Source organism: Episyrphus balteatus, chromosome 1 (assembly GCF_945859705.1).
Source record: "Episyrphus balteatus chromosome 1, idEpiBalt1.1, whole genome shotgun sequence".
In the NCBI taxonomy this organism is placed as follows: Eukaryota; Metazoa; Arthropoda; class Insecta; order Diptera; family Syrphidae; genus Episyrphus; species Episyrphus balteatus.
Window position 1 is genome coordinate 45048795 of NC_079134.1, and position 20215 is coordinate 45069009.

At 32.9% G+C, this 20215-nt stretch overlaps 1 protein-coding gene across 1 annotated transcript; it reads left to right on the top strand.

Moving 5' to 3' along the window:
• Positions 1-17223: 17223 nt before the first annotated feature.
• On the top strand, positions 17224-19736 carry LOC129905916 (uncharacterized). The gene is made up of 5 exons (XM_055981548.1): positions 17224-18106; positions 18171-18299; positions 18370-18519; positions 18714-18842; positions 18909-19736. The coding sequence occupies exons 1-5, from the start codon at positions 17815-17817 to the stop codon at positions 19100-19102; spliced, it is 894 nt and encodes a 297-aa protein (XP_055837523.1). The 5' UTR covers positions 17224-17814; the 3' UTR covers positions 19103-19736.
• Positions 19737-20215: the final 479 nt, after the last annotated feature.

Sequence of the window (20215 nt, forward strand, 5' to 3'; positions counted from 1 at the left end):
AAAACCACAAAGGCAAATAAATAAATTTTAAATTTAATGGTAGTGCACTGAACAGTTTTCTGTGGTTTCCACATGAAACCACAAAAACCTTTTTTTTTTGGAATTCAAAAAGTATTAAAAATTTTTTTGTAATCTATTTGTTTGTTTGTATATTCTCTTAATTGTAGCATCAATTTATTCTAATTTGACAAATTTCAAATGAATGACTTCCAAAACAATGCAATTGTTTTGTTTAACAATTTATTTTACTTCATCCAAAATCAATTAAAAAATATAGTATATTTATAATAAATTGGAAAGCTTACAGTTTAATCGAATATATTTAATCACTGATTAAAAACCTACCTACTATCTGAAATTGTGTCAGTAAAACACATTAACATGCATAGATACTTCTATGGATAAGCAGTTTTGCTTTGAAAAGAATAATAAATGCTAGCTTATTAAGCTCTGATGTGTGGTAATTAATCAACTGGACATTTGATTTTTTTTTTAACTAAACCTTACCAAGCTATAGAAACGCTACATAATATTATATAATGACATTGAATGAGGATCAAAAATGCTGAATTAACTTTTAATGATTTTTTTGTTGATAAATTGATAATAAACTCTTATCAATCTCAACAGACTCGATAGAAGTCTTTTATAGTAAAAGCCTACTTTGTGTTTTTCTTTGCCTAATTAATCTTATTCTCTGTAATTGTAGACACTTACAATTAAGCTCGTTACCTAAATTTTTGCTGATGTCCTGATATAAACAGTTTATGGGTAATTTGTATAATAAAGTAAAACATAACTATTCATTAAACTTGAAAGAACTTTTTGGTACTGTTTGAAGTGCTGATGGTTTTCTTCCAGGAAGAAATGAAAGGTAAATTTGAAAGAGAATTAGTGTCTTAAAATGTTTATCATGTTCTGTTGCTTTTCATTTAATTTAAATCAAGTTTTCTTTGCAAATTATTTTCATTCATTAATTTCTTGGAAGAAAAATAAAAGTGATAATAAGCAAATTATTACGGAACAGGTAAAAAGGTATTGAAAATTGAATTTACTTCCTTTATAATGTAAGGTTTAAAGAATACTCCAACAGATTCTCAAAGTAATAATGCTGAAGAATCTATAATTTAGAAAGAGTCGAAGCCAAAATTCGTGAAGTAGGTGTTGTACGTGTTGTGACCATTTATATGACAAAATTAATTACCTCAGCACTTCGTACGTTGTCCGTGCAAACTTCTAGGCGAAGGTCTTTAGATCCGTCCTGTATCATCCCTAGCAGCGCTAGCCTCAATGACCATTCACACGAAGACACATCGATGGATTCGGTAGTTTCTGATTGTTGGAAGTAATCCCAACTCCTCCGCAGTTTGACCAAATTTCTATAAATATATCTTTAAATAACAGTAATCATAAACTTTAATTATATTTTTAAGCTTACCACTTTTGTATGGATTTCCTCCATTACATCAGAATTTTAAGACACGTCTGGTCGTCTGATCATGTCGATGTAAGTATAACGCCGACAACACCACAATTTTTAGGAAATGCCAGTACTTCTACTGGTGCCCGGCCTTGACAAACATGCAAGCTGGCATTTGTTCCAAATCGCGTTACTCTCAAATGTAAGCATGTTATAGATGAAAAGTTGATAGGACTTTTCAGCAATTCATTCCAACCATTTCGGCTTGTTGAGAAAACTTCTTTTCAAGATTTCGTTGCAGGTCTCAAACCATCATATGGCCTACCAAGCAGACATTTCATCTCAACAACTTTGATTCCATTCCGATATGAGCAATGCCTGAATGAAATAAGAAGGAAACACCCAAAACGGTCAGAAAATTGTACTTAAATACGAATTCTTGGACGTCCTGTACCATGGAAAGTTACATGGCGGTTGCTGAACCGAAAATTAGAAATGGTGTTACTGCTTCTGGAGTTCACAAGTTTTTCACCGCAAAAAAACCTTACAAATTAACTAAAAAAAAAAGACTTGCGAATTGGGACATCTTTTGAAGGATTTTGTCGTAGTATCCGACAATGCAGCTATCATGAAAGCTGTCGTTCTGACATTATTGCTACTTTGGTTAATCTAAATGCTAGGGATAGCCGGAATGTTTTCGATGCCACCATCGTAATCAACAAAGTAAATAACTTGGTGAAACACTTCAAGAAAAGCGATTTTTGGAATACCGCTACCAAAAGAACTATGAAAGGAAGCGGTGAAATCTCGGAGGGATTTTTAAGTATTATTGAGAGTTCTGAATGTTCTGATAGAAAAGAAAGTTCAACATATTTATCTGGGGCTACAAATTGTGAGGTCAAAATGCACACTCTATAGAGGGCGTACAAGTGCGTCAAAGACAATGCTGGGGCTACAGGTGCATCTTCATGTTCATCTCCATTTTATGAAGAAACGGAGGAGATAATTGGGGATAAGACGATTCAGTTTCTTAAAGTAAAATACGAATATTTTTTGATAAAAATTATATCAAACAATTTTAATCACATTCTTATGCATGCCCATCTTCATGGTAACTTTCGTTCACTTCTTCTTCTGGTTGGTTTTTCATTGTCTTTGGGGAGCTACGTGATGAAGGTTTTTTTTAATGTTTTGTTCGATTTTTCAAATTTTCTTTCAACATCCTTTCGTAGTTTCGTATGGTAAGACATATGAACTATTTAAAACATCAATGTATTGAATGTTTTATGTTTTCCTCCGAAGCTAATGTTTTGAGAATTTTTTCAACTTAAAACTTTTCAAGGGGAGTTTGTAGGTACAGGATCGGTAGTAGGAATTGAAAAAGGAGTGGGAAATGTGAATTAGGAGTTTGTCGGTACAGGAGGGGAAAATTTGATGAGATGTTGGTAGGTAGAGACGTGGAAGTTATTGTTAAGTATAGCTTGTAAGCTCCTCAAAAACTGGTCCGTGTTGTCTTCCAGTATTTTTCTCATTGACGCTTCAAATCTTTCTTCAAATAATTTTTCTCTTTCCTCCAATCGCTCGAACTCTAATCTCTAAGTCGAGGACTTGATAAATTGATCATCCAAAGACTCTTGGGTTTTCTTGATAGTCTATCCTAATTTCTCTATGGACGCAGCGCAGCTTCCAAAACCTTGTTATTTACTTGGAACTGCAAAGAAAATTACAATTAAATGTAAGATAATTGAAAAATTCATTAAGTTAAATATTAACCATTAGATGGTGAGGCAGGGAGCAAATATGGATCCCCTTCTTCTTCCCATAGTGCCTCCTCCATATTATCCGAATTTCCTTCCTGTGAGTTCTGCGTTACTGTATCAGCTGAAATAAGTTTAAAATATAATTATCCCATTTATTGATAAATGTGTATGGATATGCTTACGTGTGGACCTATCTATACAATTGCTTATTAAGTTGAAATTTGGTCGGCCTCCAAGCAGCCGCCGAACCAGCTCCTCATAAAATGCACAAAATTCTCGTTGATGCCCACTTTTGTTGTTGTGTTTTTTAGTCGCTATGTACCTACACTCCTCTTTTTTTTCCCTTTCTATCACCTTCATAATTTTGTACGACATGAAACAACTAACCATATCGAAGATGAAACAAACCAACTTTGGGAATTTTATACGAAAACTATAGAAATTAACGGATGGAGTATTCATCATGGATGAAATAGGAGGTCTAACAAAAATGTCTTCATTAGTTTCTATGACACCATTTATAAGTAATTGTTGGCAATAATTATACCGACACCATTACAAAGCACTGCATAAATAGACTGTCAATTTTAACATGTATTTTAGGGAAATTTGTAGTGGTAACTTGAGCTTTCAGTAATACCAATATATTCAAACACTCCGCTTAAAAAAAATTGTTTTCATTATGTTTTCCTTTGTTGTTGTTTGGGAATTGTCAAAACAGTGTTTAAAATGGGCAATCTCAATCATTTAAATTATCCATTCAGGAAATTCGCTATATAACCTAATAATTAATTCTCATTTTTCCACCATTCTTTCCCTCTTCTAACCATTCTCATTCTTTTTGAAAGAAAATGACAAAAAATGAAACAATCAAAATCAGTCTTTGAATTTGCATTTTAGACAAAAATTTTGCAACAACTGCAACATTCTTGTAACTCTTTTCAAATTCTTTCAAAAATCTTTCATTCCTCTTTCTCCATTCAAAACTGATGGATTGAAATTTTGCGCTTCCGAAAAAATCAGAACCTACATCAATATGTATGAACTTGAATACCACACATTCTTCTATCAAGGACAGAAGCAAAAAAAAAAGGGATATGCGTTGCATAGTATTCGAAGGTAGATTCCACTTCTACTCGTAAATCATCGACATCGACTTGAAATATTTTTTTTGTGATGGACAATAGGAAGTTTTTTTTCCCTTCGGATCCGAAGAGTGAAAAAAGCATCCCTGTTTTTTTTGTAGAAATATCCTAACGACAAACGAAACCGAAGGCAAAATAGCGCTCACTTAATAGATGCAAGCAAGCCAGGACATGACATCTGAAATATTCTTGTGTTCTTGTTCGTTGTCCTGGTGACATGATTATGGAATGAAATTTTCAGTGTTTTGCTTCCTATTTTCTAGAAAATACACCACCGACGACAAGATGGCATTGGTTTTTGTAAAACAATTTTCTGTCGGAAACGAGTGCTGGGAGTAGTCATTGAAATTTTTGGTTGTTTCATGAATAATTCAATAGTTATTAAGGCTTTTTGTGGGTATATCTGAGTTGGTTAAATTAATAGATCCATTAAACCTCCTCATTAAATTTGTTTTTTTGTTGGTTTTATTTAATAGAAACTAAGTTTTCGAAAAATCCTGCTGCCATTCCACCCTTGATAATAGACTTAGTTATTAGAACTTGTCTTTAAGAAATTTTGAACGTTAATTCAGTTAAATACGATACAGTTTACTTTTGAAAATTTATTTTCATTAAATTTATCCTTTTAATCAAAAAAATATAATATAAATAATCAACAAAATGTATTCCCATCAAAAAGATTTTACATTTCAACCGCACCTTTCTCATCAATCGCACAATGACCCTCAACACAAACATCTGCAGACTGCAGTTCTACCAACTTCCAACGCTAGCACTACCAAAGAGCACCTACTTTTGAGCTTTTGCTTAGAACATTTTTGTTTTACTCCAAATGAAAACCCTCCTCAACAAATTTTTCCAAAAAATTTGTTAAAAATAATCAAAATTAAAGTAGGAAGTTCGCATATCGAGACCATCGCCAAAAAACTTGACAGGCTCTTGGAGGTTGAAGGGCGAAATATTGCAATTCAAGGAGGCTCCTTCAAATAAAAGTGAAAGTGAAATATGAACATTTATCAAATTCCGGACGGTATCGATTTTGATGATCATCAAGCTAACTATATACCAAAAGATATTGAAGTTGAAAAGGATGATGACGACCAGTTTCAGGATTAAAACAGCAGCGGTACAGAACTAGAGATCCATGAAAAAAAAAAATGTGAACGATTTCAAACTTACACAATTAAATGGGAAGAAATCAGTGGCGACTATCATTCGAAACGTGATGGGAGCTTATTAATTCTAAAATATTTTTGCTTTAATAAGGAACAACAAATTCTCTGTGATCATTGATGAATCGACAGTTGTTGGAAAAAATCTCGTTATTTTAAAAAATGAAAATTTGCCCCCAAACGATGGCGCCTTGAAGAGTTATCAACTTGCACGCCGGATATGATAACAAAATTCAAGTCGCAGAAATTCGAACCAAAAAGGGAACAATCACGCGCTCGATTGCCAAAATTTTCATATTTTTACCTCAGAAGTAAAGTGAAAACGATTTTTTCTTCAATGAATAAGGGAAAGTATGATAAGAAGCTCCAATTTTCGTATCTATATCTATATATATGTACATTTTCTATAAATTTTAGTTATTGCCTGGAGAATTTTCAAGCATAGGGATACAATTTCTTTTAATTTTGCAAATTCAAATTTTTTTGTAACATTTAAATTTACTAATTACTTTCTTAAAATTGAATCGAAATCATACAATTAAATATTTTAACTCTTTATCAGGAAGGATTGGGCACATTACACAGGTCGACAAAAATAAAAATATTTTTTGTGCTTGGGTTTAATTTGCACTTTTTGGGTTCATGGTAAACCAAAACAATAGATAATCACCCTTTCCCCTCCTAAGATTTGCTTTTGTAGTGTTGGGAGCAAAAATACAATTTTCAAACCCTGTGAGTCTTATGAGCTGCATTGTACAAAAAAACTGTTAAGGTATAAAATAGATAGATAGATAATTGAAAGATCTACATTTTTGCTAAAGCAATTTATTCGACTTAAATTATAAGAAAAAAGTTTTGATGAGTACAAGGGTTTTTTGCTCTGAAAAAACCCTGTTTTTTGAGTTCAAACTGTAATATTTTTTGATCTAACTTCAACTTTGGAAACTTTTATACTTTTTTGAAAACTGCAATACCGGGATAAATTTTAAAAATAATAAACCAGAGTCACAAAATACAAATTTTTTTCGTCTTGTTGCTCAGAAATAAAAGTAAGAAATTGAGTTTTTACGAAACTTGAAACTTTTAATTAATTTGCAGAAAAATGGCGTATGAAATAAAAAATATTTTTATAAATTAATTGTTTCTTATTGTTAAGCAATGTTTTATTGAAAGAATTGTAAAAAAAAAAAAAATCAATTATGGACAGAGGAAGCAAAATACTGTTGCAAAGTAGGGAAATTTCACAAGAACTGCATATATTTTATTGAAAACCGTAAGGACTTGGGCTGAATAAGCTACCAAATTTTGAGAGATCTTAAGTTTCGTTTCATCCATTACTTTCTAGACACCCTGTATATGCAACAAAATAATAAAAATACTATGCAAACAAATTAATTTAATGTTTCAATAAATAAAGAATTTCAATATGAATTAGTTTGACTAAAGTTTGGATAAAGTTATTTTTGTAGATTAAAAGTACCATCAGAGTGAATTACTTTTACCATAAATATTGAAAATAGAAGGTATCAAATAATGCCTCAAGCTCCCATTTGACAAAAATTCGAACAAAACGAAAATTTCGATTTAATTTTTCTTTTTTCTTCTTAATTTTCTTCTTTTTTTTTCTGAATATGAATATGAAAACAGCATTAAAATGAAGAAAACAAAACAAAAATCAGCCAAATCGGTTTAGACGTTCTCGAGTTTTTGCCGAAATTACGTTCGACAAAAGAAAGACAGATTTACTTGAAAACTGGAAATTGCTCTGCTGACTTCAAAAGCAAATTCAATAAAAAAAGAAAAATGCTTTCCAGATGAGTATCAATATATCTATCATAATTTCATAGTCACAACCCAAGCCGAATTTCGTGTTGACCTGTGTTATCAGTCTCAACAATGTCTAGCTACTTCAACAACTTGGAAATCAGTTTGGAAGGTATACCACCTGAAAACATTAGCAACTATGACGAAACCAATTTTACAGACGATTCAGGGTCCAAGAAAGCAATTTTCTCCAGAGGCGTTAAGTATCCAGAACAAGTTACGGCCCATTCTAAAAGCTCAATTTCTCTCATGTTTTGTGGCACAGCAACAGGACAGTAGTTGTCAGGGTTCGGACTTTACTTCGATCGAAGTAGATTTACTTCGATTTTGGGAAAAAAATAAAATCTACTTCCCTACTTCTCTTTTTAAGAATCTACTTCTATTTCTTGATTGAAAAATATTTTCAAATAATAAATTTAGAGAACGGGATTTAACTTCAATTTTAAATCTGGTCGAGGCATTGAGAAATAAAGCTCAACTGAAATCGCAAAAGATGAATGGAGGTCAATTATTCTTCGAATTCAAGATATAAATAAAGTTTATCAAAGTAATTTTGACTGATTTTGAAGAATTCCTGATCAAAAATTTGTAAGATTATGCTGAATTAACCGTTTTACACTAAAGGACGGTTACAACCACTAGATGAGAAAGATTTTTTGGAAAAGATCATAATAAAAAAAGTAAAGAAAAATAATTTTGTTGAAAAATAACTTTTTTAGAATACATTTTTGTAAATAAATGTTCTGAAAGCTTAATTTTGAAATCTACTTCCGAAATCTTGGATCTACTTCACTTTTTTTTCGAAATTTTGAAACTGAAGTCCGAACCCTGGTAGTTGTTGCCTGTTTACGTTGTTTATAAAGCCAAAAATGTTTACAAGAACTGGATGGAGGGTGGTCCACTTGGCTCTCGATATAATGCTACATCTCATGGTTGGTTTGATAACAGGGCATTTTCCGATTGGTTTCAAACTATCTACCTCCCTTACGCCCGAAGGTTAACTGGTCCAAAGATATTATCAAACTAGCTGAAGAAAATAATATAAAATTTATTTGCCTTCCCCCCGATTGCACTCATATTGCTCAGCCACTAGACGTAGCCCTCTTTCGACCTCTTCAAATATTATGGAGGAAGACCTTAACAGCGTATAAGATGGCAAACTCGAAAAACAAAACAGTGCCGAAAGATGTGCAATGAAAGATAGGCTTCTAAAAAAAGTCTGGGACAGCTTATATGAGAACGACAAGGCAAGGGAAAATTTGATATCTGGCTTCTGGGCAACTGAAATTTATCCATGTGATAGGCAACAAGTTTTAAGTAAACTCGACAAAACTGAATCAAGAACAGATAATACTTCCAGCAACATGATGAACCTTAGCGATTCAGTATTGGACTATATAAAGAGCCTTGGGACCCCGGAACCCCGGATACCTCAACCAGGAAGCCAAGAAAGAAAAAATTTAACACTGAACCAGGTGCTAGTGTCACTATGGCGGAATCCACGGATCAGCCCGGCAGCACCTCATAAATAAGTCACAGCCGGAAGCCAAGACGCCGCAAGGCAAGAATATATTTTATTATTTTATTGATAAAATAAATTAACTAGGTTTTTATGTTAACAAGTCATCGTTTCATCAGCCCCCTCAACCATCAACATCACTCTAAACTCGCTCCAGTCTTTGTCTTTGGATGACTCGGACAGTGTTAACCTCGCTTCTTGTCAAGAGCAACAAATTATGACTGACGAAGCTATGATGGCTAGCGAAGAAGTTGAACTCTCTAATTTCAAAGCTTGTGATAAACCAAACCAGGATCATGATAATAATAGGAGTGAAGACATTATTGATTTTAAATTTTATGGAAATAAAAACAGTCGAGATAAGCGTGAATTCAAGTTAACTGTTTCATAGACGATGTTTTTCTTGACAAGAAGGTTGACAGGTTGACCCCCAGAAGCTCATCATTTCTGAGAACCTTATACTCATCGATAAACACTATGCCTATGATTTAAGTGGGTTTCTTGGATAAACACAATTTCTCCTGGGACTAAATTTTGAAAGTAATGAGGTTTAGTAACATTATTTCGAAGTAATAAAGAGCTGGTTCACCAACTCAAGGTATGGAAACCGTTTGCTGACTATTGAATCGAAGCTACCAGGATTAGACATAAAAAGCACTATTTTAGCGATGAGTTTGCTCATCTTAATATCGAAGAGGTCTTTGGAAAGGTTCATAAAATCACTTATGAGACCAGCTTCTGAAGAGTTGTGAGTGGCTTTTGATGGTTTGGAACTGCCAGAGAGATTGAAATCAGGTATCTGCGATTCATGTAGGTGATTGGCTAAATAGACCCTAGGGGCATCAAGGTTACCATTTTCAACTGCTTTTGTAAAGGCTTATCGGCATTATTTATTTTTTTTTTTTTCGTTTGCTGCGAACTTTTTGCTTTCTAAGATTTTCGTATTGCTTATTTATAAGCAATGCAGCCCTTGAAGTTGGCTGGGTGGTTTTCTTTACAATTAATGCAGATCTCCTCCTGATTGGAGACGGTGCAGCAACCCTTCTCATGATTGTTTGTGCATTTGACTCAATTATATTTATTGGCAAAATTTTGGGCCAGATGACCGAATTGCTGACACCGTCTGTATTGCGTGATCCGTGGACGTTTCAAAGCCTGAATCTGAGTTCTTCAGTGCAAGCAATTGGTTCGCGGCAGCCATTTTTTTTTTCTGCCAGGCTTTTTGCCTTTCAGCTTCTCTTCAATCTGACTCATTTGGCAGCAGGTAGCAAGTTGGTTCTACGTTGTACGAAGTTGTTAAAAGTACGAGGTTGTACTAATTTCAGTTTAAGGCATTAAATGCAGAGCACGAGTAATGGTCTTATCGGGTAAGAAGAATCAATTACAGTTGTTTTCTTGAATCTTGAAAAACCGAATGGATTAAAATCGATGTCAAATTGCTCAAGATGGCTCTTTAAGACCACAATTAATTTTATTTTAACGCTATGGCGAGCGCGATTGAAGACAATTTCATTTTCCCAGAACACCGAAACCTCACAGGATTAAAAAAACTTATCATTCAAAATTCTATCCAAATTCTTAGAGCAAAAAATTTATTTTCGAGAGGATTTTGTTTCGGAGCTTAAATTAAGCTAAATTTTTGACAATACATTTTTTTTTTTTTAATTTTCAGCTGTCAAACATTTACCCTGCTCTGGAAGCCGGTTAAACTTTTATCTTCAGAGTATAAATTGTTTGCAGAAGGATTAATGTATTTTTTTAATTTATAGTCAAAAACTGAAAATAAAGAAAGAAAATTGGGAAAGTAATGTCGACTTTTCACGAGTCGATTTTAGCCGCGCGATAGCTTACAATAAAATCAGGATTTTGTTTTGTTAGTGTTTCGCAAATAAATACAATGATCTGATCTGGTTCACGAGAAAAATAAAACACGGCTTTTATTGATGATGAAAAAAAATTTTAAGTGAATGTAAACGCAAAAAAAAAAAAGATTCACAGGTCAACGCTTGTTGGAAGTTTGTAAATTGTTATTATTTATAAATGTTTTATACACCATTAATTCTTTTGTTTTGCAACTAAGAAAGTACCTATTTAGCCAATTTAAAAATGTATCCCAATTCTCACAGCTAAATAAAGCCCAAGATAAATTCTTTATTCAACAGACATAGATACAAAAAATGTCAAAAACTAATCCTCGGCTAAAAATTTAACCAAATTCACATACGGCCTAAAACTAAGACTTGAAAAATATGTCCCGTTTTCGAAAAATTGATATTTAAAAAATATATGTACATATTTTTCTTAATGAATGTTATCTTCTTCGTTGGCTACAGGTCGTATTTTGATTTTACTTTTATTACCAGAGTATTGGATATGGATATCAGTGATATTGCCTTTCGTCAGAATAACAAAATCATTTATACTCTGCTTTCAAATTCTTTTCCAATAAATATAATAAAAGCATTATTGAACCAATATTTTAATCCATTGGTTCAACCAAATTTAGTTACAAATACAACACAGTTTTCATACAGAAGTTGTTTGTATATTCCTAATCTTTGAATCGACTTCAAGATGCTCTTATTAGAAACACTGATAATGTTTGTTTAGCTTTTAAATCAGTAAATGTTTTAAGAAATTCATTTTTTTTTCAAATTTAAAAGGTGAATTTTCTAAAAATGATAAATCAAATATCGTTTATAAAATAAAATGTTTAGGTGATGGAACAAAAAATTGCCCATCAGTTTATGTAGGTACATCCATGCAATAATTGAGCCTGTCATAGATCAGATATAAATAACGGACATTCACAAAAAACTGCTTTAGCTTTACATTGTATAGATGAGGGACATAGACCAGATTATAACAATGTAGATATTTTACAAACCAGAAAAGCATTATAGTAAAAGAATGGTATTAGAAATGCTACATATTTTAGATACAGAGAATACTGTTAATAGGAGAACAGATTGTGAAGGGCTTAGAAGTATTTATAGTCAGTTTATAAGAAGGAATTTCTATGTTGAATTTTAAAGTTACCTTAAATTCTTAAAGTTAAATTTGATAAGAAAAAATTTTGAATTTTTTATCAAATAAAAAAGTTTTTATATTTTAAAATTTCAATGATTATAAACGTCTTTTTCAAGACGTTCTACACTGTGTGAATCTTGAACCTAGTTAAAATAAACAGAAACCACTTTGATTTAACTATTTTTCGGAATGATTTTTCGTTGAAGGCCATCATTTTCAAATGTATTTTTTTTTTTCAAAATTGAATCAACGTTGACCATACAACATTTTGCATTGCGATTGCAGTTGAATGTTTTTATCAAAATCGCAGGGACTGGTTTGGAGAAAATTACCTATATTTTTACAAAATTCTTACGTGGAAGGTACCCTAATTTATGGTTCAACTGTACTAAAAGTACGAAAATAATTCAGAACTGTTTTTCTTCCACATTCGTGTTTTGAGTAGAACTCGCCTGGTGCCCTTCACTTAAAAAAAAAAACTTTGAAGTTTCGATTACATCGATGTTTCCAAGAGCGATGTTTTCAGCATCATTATTTTTTTGCGGAAACATCAAACCATAAATATTTTTTTCTATAAAAAAAGTACCGAGTAAAAATAGTATGGATAATTATATGTTTAATACACTTTGACCGACTATAAAATTGAATTTAACTAACTCACGGAATTCATTTGTATACCATTTTTTAGATAATTTAATTGATAATAAGTTTATCCTTGGACATTTTTGGTTTAAATGAGTAAAAATGGAGTTATAAAATAAAAACGGCACCGACCTCTTTTCCAAGATGGCGGCTGTTCCCGATATCTTATCATCCCAAAAAATTCACTTTTACGATAAGGACATTCACCTAAACACGTTCCATGAAAAAAATTTGTCCCGCGAAAAGTGCAATTTGATTTACTAATTTGCCTGAGCTATTTTGTTTCAAACTCATTAGAGTATTTTTTTCGTTTTTCAAGAGAAACTTTTCGTTGGTCGCGTATTTTACAAGAATTGTTTTTCAGGCCATTGAAAACAGTAAAAGAGTTGGTATTAAATGTTCTTCTATGCAATAGACCAAAGCTAATGGCTCTCCGTCCATCCATTCCACCCGAATTTATAAAAATGCACATACACAAAATTGCACAAAAAGCCATAAGGATGCAAATAAATTTTTTTGTTTGTCATATTTAGTTTATATTAAATCAATCCCTCGAAGTATGTTTACTTTAAAAGTCTAAAAGTTACCAATTAATACGATTTTATCGAGTTTTAAAAACTTGCTTTTAACTAAAAAAGTCAAAAATTTAGAAAAAGTGCTAATTTTTGAATAGGTACATTTAAGTTGTTTCTTGACAAAAAAAATTAAAAATTGCATATTATCAAAGGATTTTACCTCTACTTTATTTCATTAGTACAAAGTTTGGACGTCCCGGCTACATACACAAAATGCCCCTTGATTTAGTAAAAAAAAATAAAATTGTCAATTTTTTAACTTTTTTTTCTTTGATTTTAGGCTAGAATATAAGTCAAAAATAATTTTTAAAATTTTTTAACCATCTTAACTTGACAGAAAATTTAATTTGCTTTCAGGCTTGATTTTCGAGTTAAATCAAAAAAACTGAAAACCGACCAGTGTTGCCGTTTTCTCAGAAATGCACCAATGGATTTAGTAGCACTTTTGGCTGGAGTATTCTTGTATGCCAAGGAATCATAATCGCCAATAAATCGTCATGACTCATATCTACTGGAACTCCCTTTAATATTATCTCTCAAATCATTTGAACTGATAAAGTGCTCTATTTGTAAGTTTGCTTAAAAGATTTTTTTTTGTCAACCAAAAAACTTTTCAATTCCAATTCTGCGAAACTTTTAAAAGAAAGTACAAAATACGTAATCCGTCGTAAACCTTATAGCTATTTTCGTATTTTTTTTTTCTTTTTATCCATCCATTAGTTGCTCTGACGTGGAACTAGTCTTCTTTGTAGAGAAAGGATAACCATGTTCTCTATCAATTATATACTCAGGGAAGTGAAGTTAGATGCTTTTTGTCAGGAAATGATAGAATTAAAAGCTAAAATACCTAGACGGGAAGAATGTCTTTTTTGGATATCTCCGTATGTGGCATTATTTCCCACAGGTTGGTCTCCCAAGTCTCAATTTGTCAACTCATTTTATTTGTAACCCTACCTTCCCAAACTATAGCTTCCATGTTTGAACTTTTTGTTAAGGAGTGCGAAATGGCTTAGTCATTTTGATGTGCATACGTGCGTGGTTGTATAATCCAAACGGATTCATGCTGCTGCACATGCTGTACACTACAACCCGCCGCAGATTATCATCATCATCTACCAAAACCTCTTCCACCTTTTCCATATATAGATAGCCAGCCAAACCAAGCCATGTACAAATCAGAATTCTCGAGTGCATTTTTCATTTTACATGTCGGTCGGGAAAGGCAAAAGGAGGATATTCCAACTTCCTAGTTCCATCCTTTGCCGCACGACCTCCATAACACTGACAAGGACGATGACGACGACGACACGCCATGTGATAGTTCCCCGGGGAGAGTTCTTCTCATAGTTCCTCTAGTTCTATACACACTGTTTTGTTGGTTTTATGCGGTCGTAGTCGTAAAACGAGTATTCATGCATATTTTAGTAGGCCAGGCACATCGCACATTGCACATCCGTACATTGACGTTGCACATAATTCGTTTATATATAAATTTTTTTTTTTTTATTTTTCATTTCTTTCCTTAAAAGTCAGGTACACCTTGAAATTCTTTGCACAAATCAAGAGGTGAATTTTAGGGGAACATGCTTTGCCATTCCTAAAAAAACTAGTTCACATGTAGGAGAGTATGTAGAGAAGATAGATAGAAACGTCTATATCTCTACATCCTACTATAGAAGGGTCTTCAACTCTGCTATGCTGCCAGAAACGAAAATATGCTAATGAGCTCTACCTGTTGTTCGTGAGGTCGTTCAAACGAATATCGAATGATATGCATATTTAAACTATTCAAAATGAACTTGATTCTCATTAAGTTTTAAACTTTTTCTAGGAAATATTATTATCTTTGAATAGGTAGTACCCCAGTTCTGTGAATGAAAATTCAAACTTGGAGTAAGGACTTTAAAAAATCCAGAATGGATTTTTTTCTTTTGGAATAAATTCTTATTTAAAGTTTTAATTTTGAGGAAAATTTGTTGAATGAGATTTAACTGTTTTAGGGAAAGTTAGAACAGATTCAGGGTTTTATAGGGGGTAATCCAAGGTGGTGAGTCTGTAATAGACGAGTTTATATATCCACTGTATATGACACATAAAATTATTCGATTGCGAGCAGCTAAAGCTTTATACATTTTCCGTAGCAGAAAGAGGTCTATGATATTATCTGTGCCGGATAAGTATTCAATCCTGCCGATGGTTGCAACAAAACCTCTTCTGGATCCTCCTGTCTATGGTGGATTTAGCCGTCTAGGCCGTATTTCTTTGTTCCGGATTTCAGCCATTCTCTACGCCACTGGTATCTTCAGGAGAATTGGTTTTGCAAACTTTTTTGCCAGGTTCTCTACTTGGCGGGTCTTGACCGTGGTTACTGTGGACGCATTCGATCGAGGAGGGCTTTCGTGTAGGGCAGAAAGTAGTGGCAGTTCTTTGCCGCGAACCTCCGTATGGAATCTGGTGGAAGATGTCGGTTGGCATATTTGGCTGGTGGCTTGCTGGCGGCGTACTTTGCAGGGGGGCTGCAGAAACTGCGGGTCAGATGTTTCGCGCTTCATTTTTGACAAACTCAAATTTCTCTGCGAATGTCCAAGGCGGCGAATGTAGAACCTGTATTCAGGTCGCATGTGGTCGAAGATTCTGTCTAGGTTGTCGGTCATAGACATACGAGGATGCTGCCGTATGTGCTCCTTAGCACGCCCACGGGGACCTTGGTGTTTGCGCAGTATTTCTTCTTCTAACTTATGAAGGCCAGCGGGCCGGTAAGAAATACTGTATGAAAGCTCCCAACTAAAATTGGCATATGCGAGCATGGACTTATGTCAAAATCACGGCATGAATAAATTTCTCAGAATAATATTTAAACAACATGGATGCAAGAAGGATGGAAAAATTAAATTAATTTTCACTTAATAAAAATGTGATAAATGCATAAATTGTGAATCGAATAAAAAGAAAAACAGTTTTAAAAATATTTTTGTGTTATTCAACTTGTTTTTTTTTCAAAAATTATGGAAAACAAAAATGTAAATAAATTGTGACAGAAGGCTATGAGCGCGTATGTTCATTATGGCTACTCCTCATGTTTTCAGAAACACAACGAAGCAGTTCGTTCGATTTTGAGTTTTGACATAAGCCCATGCGCGCATATGCCTATTCTATTATAGTTGGGCCTTGAAAAAACTTAAAAACATGAATTATCCAAAAACAACTTCAAAATTGATTCAAATGAAAACTGAAATCTTCCACTTGAATTATGTATCTATACCTTTTGCTAAAACAAACTTTTTTAAATACGAAAAACCAGATTTGTATAAAATTTCATTCAAGAAAAAAGCTAGGGATCAGGAATGTGAGATATGAAATGAGCTCAATTATCAAAAGAAATACTTAAACAAATTTTGACGTTTCATGACACCCTATCTAAATTGGACACAAATTTCTCTCAAGAAGTCGAGATTGGACACTAATTTGAAAATTGTTGCTTTTTTTTCCTTCACAATGCCATATTATGTTCAGACTTCGTAGAGAAATTATTCCCTGTGAATATCTCTGACTCATTTTGTGCAATATTAAGTCCTCAGTTGAGTTTTGTTTCGTTGCTAGAGGCAAAAATTATTTAATTTATTATTATCAGCAAAAAACAAATTAAAAAAGTATGTAATCTTCGTACGAAATTAATCTATTAATAAATTATTATTTTATATTTGTTAGCTGAGTGATCTGCATCTGTTTGGGGAAATCACGACGAACAATGAAATTTCACGACATAACTTGCCCACATAGATAAAGAAAAATGAACTTCATGTTTCGCTTTGTCTTTTGATTTTTATTTACGATCGTCATTTTTATTTTGTTTCTCCAGAAATTCCTTCCTGTACACTTATTTGAATCCAGAAATGTTTTACATACCAAATTATGTGAGTTATTTTTCTAATTAACTACTCCCAATAAACAATATATCCATTATCCAGCACATAGTACAGCACAAATATCTTCATAACTCTTTATAATAAAATAAAATAAATTTATTTTAGATGTGGTAACGCGATGGAACAGCTTATTTTTTTATGATAGATAGGATAAATATCCTTCAAGGACCTCTGCAATTGGGCTTCTTCATATTCCAGTCCCGAATCTAGCTGCTTCCGGAACTCATAACACTTGTACTAGCCTCTGATTCGGATCTGATACACGACTCGAGAGATCATTTGATATCGACGGAGTACGCATTTTAATATTATCAATGCAACACGAGTTACAATTGAAAAGTTGTATTAATAAAAACGTGTCTCAATTTACGTCCATAAACTATCTGGATAGTTGGCGCAATTCAGCTATTAGTCATTTTGCTATTTAAAGTTGAGCATGTTTCACTTGATGAATATTCATAAACTAGCGAAATCAGAATCAAATTTGTTTTCTCTTTGTTTTTAATGACGACAGTCTGAAGCACTGCACTGGTTTCAAAAATAGTGCCCAATACGTCAGACTTTCTGCGGTTTGTGATATGTAAATCTAATTTGCAGCGTAAAAGCCAACCACAGAATTTGTTATCTGCACAGAATATTTTTCTTATCACACGAATTTGAACAAGAATTTTATATCATCAGCAAAAAGCTTGCTTTTTAAACTAAACCCAGTCTCAGCACTCAGTCAAGTTCAAATTGCAGAATAAATCAGTCATTCGAGATCACAATTTATAGCACAATTAAGACCACATCCAGAAAAAAATGAAGATATATCAAATAATAACATTATTTGCCATTTTATCCCGATTTGGTGATAGTGATGCGAATAAATTTAATATAAGTTATTCACAGTTAGACACTTGTAAGGAATATTTTATTGAATCTGGAGATCACAAATACAAGGATTACTTTCAAATCAGCTCCATGAATAACCCTAAGCTAGAAGATAATCAACGATTACATTTGAAATTCTTCGTAATGACTCGAATGGATGCACACATATTGCTATCGGAATTTGAAAATCAAACATGTTCGGATCCTGTTTATGAAATTGGTAAAATGTCAATGTTAGTTTTTTTTCTTTCTTGAATTCAAATTGATATCTCGATATTTTCTAGCTCTTGGTTGTTATGGGAATACTCGGTCTGACATACGTTTACAAAATCATAATGCAGTAACTCACGTAATGACCCCCAACATCTCATCGACTTTTGATCCAATGCCAATTGAAATCATTCAAAAAAATGGTGAGGGAAGAACGGAGATACATATATGTATGTACTTGTGAATTTTGTGTGATTTTTTGTTTAATTTCAGATGGCCAGTTGGTTGTAAATATTCCCGGTTTTGCGGAACCTATTTTGAACTATACAAATAAAAATCCTTTGAACATTCGTTTTGTTAGCTTTTCTTCTTGGGGAGGACTTTCAGCTAAATGGTTCTACGATTGCAAGTTGGACGAATTAAGTGAGTATAATAGTTTATTTAAGATCTTTAAAATATAAGAAAATGGCTCTCCAAAAATAATGTTCAATAATTCTGTCATTGTTCCGAATATTTTGTAAGTCTTTTGACTGTCATGGAAGAGGAAATTTTTACTTTCTATTCCTATCCGAATTTATTTATTAATTAAATTATGTCTTTTAATATAAAAAAAAAAGCAAACTCGAAGAAATCTCAGCTTAACCAGAGCACAGAAAAAAACGAATTCAAGAAGCTTACGACCCAAGAAAATCCTGTTGACAGCCCTAACAAATCCACGAGGTCTCCGGACCCAGAAAACCTTATTGGTAAGTCTAGTATTGTTTATTTCTTTTCAAAGCCTATCCTTAATGTTTATATCTATTTGCCACAAGTAAAAGACATTGACGGAACAGATTTGAAAAATAAAGCCGACAGAGAAGGGAAGCAGTGTGAAAACTTATTAAGACAAGCAACAACCGTTCATCACTACGTACTGGGAACTATTTTGCTAGTTGCCTTAATTGCAGTCGGACTTGGTATGGCTATATACTATAAACATGGGGCTGGATTTTCACATGTAGAATAAAGAAAGCAGTACTGCCGATAAACTAAAAACATTTATTATTATTGTTAGTAAATACTATATAGAGTAGAGTTGGGCACTTTAGTTCATTTGAGTGGTCGATCACTTTAGTTCAAATTACGCTACTGAACTAGTTCTGAACTAGTTCATTTAAGTTCAATTTATTTTAATCACTCCGGTTTTGTAAGAATTAAAAAACAAAATTAATGTGTACAAACTGTATCCAAATTTATGTAAAATCGACGCATTCTACATAATAAAACAAATACAACCTAAAAATAACAGATTTGTCAGCTAATTTCGTTCATACTTGTCGAGCTTTCTGGTTCCTGACGAAAGTCTAGAAGAAGTACGTATTGCTTTCATTAAATCGAAATCATTAAATAATGAAAGCACCAAGATGCTACTTGTTTTTTGTTCTTGCTCAGAAATAAGAGTAAGTGGTGCTTGAAGAAAAAACACTGATACTGGCACAAGCGACCTTTTGTTTTACATCTAAATCTTGAGGTAGAGCAGAAGAACTGATTTCGCTCAACAAAGAATTGGATGCAATTTCATATGCACTTTGGTTTCTGCACCCCTTCTTTAAACGTCTGTCGGGTTAAAAGGGCGTTGTCGTCGTATAAGACAAGGAGACAAGGACTAAATTTGAAAATTCCCTATACAGGGACAATATATATATAAAAATATATATATAAAAAAATTAAAATCCCCGCGTTGAACGCAGGCCACCTGAACTTAAGATTTGAATTTTCAGAGGCTTTGATTGGTCAGATGTCATCAAAAGTTAGGTGGCATTTAGTTACGTTTTTTGACATTTAGTTACGATTTTCAGGTGGAATTTTTTATCTGAAAAGTCAGATGGGTGTGTTTGTGTTGGTGAAGTTGGTAAACGTACCAAATGTGCTACACACCAAAATTGAACTTTATGATTTTAATACAAGTTATAAATGGATTTGTTTATATTTCTTTTGTGTTTGGACATTTGTTGCGGTGTAAAGAAAAACACCTAGTTCGTATTCAAGACCAAACAATAAGACTAGACTTGACGTCTGAAGTCAGGTTTTTCTAAAAATATGAACGTCTGAGTTTTGATAAAAATCGTGAGACTCCTGG